General features: G+C 50.4%; 1 protein-coding gene across 1 annotated transcript; it reads right to left on the bottom strand.

The window, feature by feature from the left end:
- Nucleotides 1-2,643, bottom strand: LOC135822637 (uncharacterized). The gene is made up of 2 exons (XM_065335445.1): nt 1,005-2,643; nt 1-877 (listed from the first exon to the last, which is right to left on the bottom strand). The coding sequence occupies exon 1, from the start codon at nt 2,512-2,514 to the stop codon at nt 1,291-1,293; it is 1,224 nt and encodes a 407-aa protein (XP_065191517.1). The 5' UTR covers nt 2,515-2,643; the 3' UTR covers nt 1-877; nt 1,005-1,290.
- Between the last annotated feature and the right edge of the window lie 329 nt (nt 2,644-2,972).

The raw sequence follows: 2,972 nt of genomic DNA, 5'->3' as shown, positions 1-2,972 counted from the left end.
TCGTCCTTTGTGGACTCGTCAGCGCAGCACAGAGGAAATGAGGCCGAGCCTGATAGCAATGGAAATAAAAATTTCCAATCAGGCCCGAACGTACCGTGCCAGAGTGCTCAAATCCTGGAATATTATATATATATTATGGATTAGAAGCATGCCTTGAAATAACTTATCTGGAAAGACTTTCATGCAATGGGTGCACCACTACGCCCCGTTTCATGAATGCAGAGGACAGACCGTTTCGATTGGCCATGTATTAGCATTGATTGAGCTGCTTAAACGCATGGCAACGATTGAGTACAAGCAGCCACAGGCAATAGCTCAGCAGCAGGGCTCAGACACAGCGATCAGAGAAAAGAACTTGAAAACAAGAAATGATTTGAGAGAGAAAGAACAAACAATGCATGATAGACATTGTCCTCGAGTAACTGGACTACTGGCATCAAATCAATAGGTCGTCTCTCAAAGTTTTGCAGTTGGAATGCATGGCTGCACACACTACAGATAGATTAGTAATACATGATGTACATTACCAGAATCCGTAAACTGTACCCTAGAGTCTGATGTACTTTGAATGACACATAACATAGCCAGCCAGAGTAGCAGTATCAGAGGAAACATCACGGAAGACAACGACTACTGCAGTTCACTTAGGCTCATTACAGATATTATTCTGTGATTGTTATCAACATGAAAATATACAAGTAAACAGTGTGGAAAGAGTGTGTGGCATGATCGAATGGGCCTACCAGGTTGCCAGGGCAAGTACAGTCTGTAGGCAGTTAAACAGATAGAAATGTTACACCAATGCTGCAACACGATGACAGCTGACAGCTGTGGTGATGGAGATCTTGGACCAGGCATGTGTAGTAATCCAACGGCTCTGTAACATAACAAACAAAAGACAAGGTGGATCAGATATATTACCCGTGACTGCCTGCAGCCAAGGAAGTTCAACACAAATAAGAGGTACCCAGCCTGGATGAAGATTAGACAATAATATTACTCACACTGGACAGTGTCGTCATCTTCTTGAATTATGGGATGACCTGACTCCTCGCGGTTGCTACACTCGCTACTGCATCCACAAACATCCGTGCAGGGAAGGGATTGGCTGCGGCATGAGCATCTATTCCCTTGGCAGCCGGTCTTGCAGGAACACTTCACAAATTCCAAGATTGCTTGTGGTGCTGCAGCTACCGAGAGCCAATCAATGCGCAGCTGGCCATTGGACAGCTGCCAACCATGGCTTCCAGCGTACGCTTCAGGGACAGGGGGCTGGGCTTCTAGAGCACGTCACCAAACAGCCGCCTGGAAGTTGGCCCTTGCTGCGTGTTTACGCAGAGCATCGTGGCATGGGGGCAGTCTGCTCGAATCCTTGGCGTTATCCAGCAAGCAAAACAACTCGTACCGTAAGCTGTTAACGCTTGACTGGTTTGACCAGCCATACAGCATGCAGACAAACCGCTCGATTTCTGCCATGGCGCCTGCTGACAGCGGGTTGAAGGCTTTGCCAAGTTCGGCCATTGAACTTCGTGCCAGGTCTCCCTTGCTTCCATCACTGGTCAGGAGCTGATAAGCGCTGGTCTTGCCCTTTCCGTGGAACGCACTGACCGTATCGCACCCGGTAAAGGCATGCATGCCGATCAGTGCGTCACACACGGAAGTGCCTAGCGCAGAGCCAATCTTTGAGAGATTCAGGAGCAGGACTTTGCTCCTAGAACCAGGCAGAAACAGGAGCTTCATACTGTCAGGGAAGCGGTGGCTCAGTCCGCAACCCAGAACCGCTACGTCCGTGTCCGGCGACTTGATCGTGACCGAAGTATAGCCTTCTGCAAAAGCATCACGAGCGTGCAGCAGAAGCCGAGTGTCTGCCTCTTCATGTGAGCAGTTCAGCCGTAAGCACTCTGTTGCTGTGGTGGTGAGGCCATCAGGTGACACTAGCTTGACGCAGCTGATACCGTCTGTTGCGTACAGCTGTCTAGCTTTCAGGTGGCTGGCGTAGGCATCGGTGGACCATTCCGTAACAAGGAAGCTAACAAGCTCAGTCTTGCTGCTGCCACTTGACAAGAACTTAGCCCATTGCTTCGGCGTGTGCTGCTGTCCACTTGAGATTCTTAGCCGGATCTCACCATGCGATTGCGCTCGTCGACTTCGCTCAACATCTTTGATGGAGTATTCTGGATACGTATCAGCTACAAAGTCGATTCGGCGAAACTGCGGGAAATTCCTCGAGAGGCACATAAACACATGCTTTGCCAGTTCTCCGAGCGTACCTGGCAAGGAAGTCGGCTTCAGGGTCCGTAGCAGAGCCATGGCATCGACGATTAACGCAGCCGAAGATGGAGGTGCTGGCTCATGGCTGGTACAATCCGTCTTGCTGAGGAGCTGCAACAGTGCGGCCTTGTTTGTTTTCACCATGGTGCCTTCTGCAGTGCATAGCGACAAGGGCGCAGCTGAAAGCGGATATGCAAGAACCTCACGAATGTCAAGATGACACTGCTGGGCAATAACAGCCATCTTACTGAACAGGGCACAATCCGCCTTGAGCACTGCTACCTTCAACGCACTACGGGTGGTGGTACGTCCTTGCGGACGGCAAGCGTGCTTAGCTTCAGCTTCTGGATGGGGTCGTGGAACTTGTCACACTGGTCGACAACGCGATTCTTGATGCATCTTTGAAATGCTTCCTTTCCCTGCTGTTCTGCTTCAAGCAAGTCCTTCGTGGTCTGCTCGGAGCACATCAAACCAGACGAGAGGTTGACCAAGTCGGCAGAATCCCTATCCAGCGTTTCGTCACCAAAGGGGTTGACCCAGCCACATATCGTTGCCTCCACACGTTGCACATCATCCTCATCTCTGGACATGCGTGGCACATCATCCTCATCTCTGGATGACACTCTTTGTGCAACACATCAGCCTCACGGGACCAGTCGTCAAGTCCACAGAGCTGAAGACAGGAATCTGCAAATCGTGCA

Source organism: Sycon ciliatum, chromosome 8, assembly GCF_964019385.1.
Source record: "Sycon ciliatum chromosome 8, ocSycCili1.1, whole genome shotgun sequence".
In the NCBI taxonomy this organism is placed as follows: Eukaryota; Metazoa; Porifera; class Calcarea; order Leucosolenida; family Sycettidae; genus Sycon; species Sycon ciliatum.
The sequence above is the reverse complement of the archived record's forward strand: the minus strand, read 5'-3'. Positions and strand labels throughout refer to the sequence as shown.

Coding starts and splice junctions, on each gene's coding strand:
- LOC135822637 (XM_065335445.1), bottom strand. CDS start 2,514: ATGGCTGTTATTGCCCAGCAGTGTCATCTTGACATTCGTGAGGTTCTT.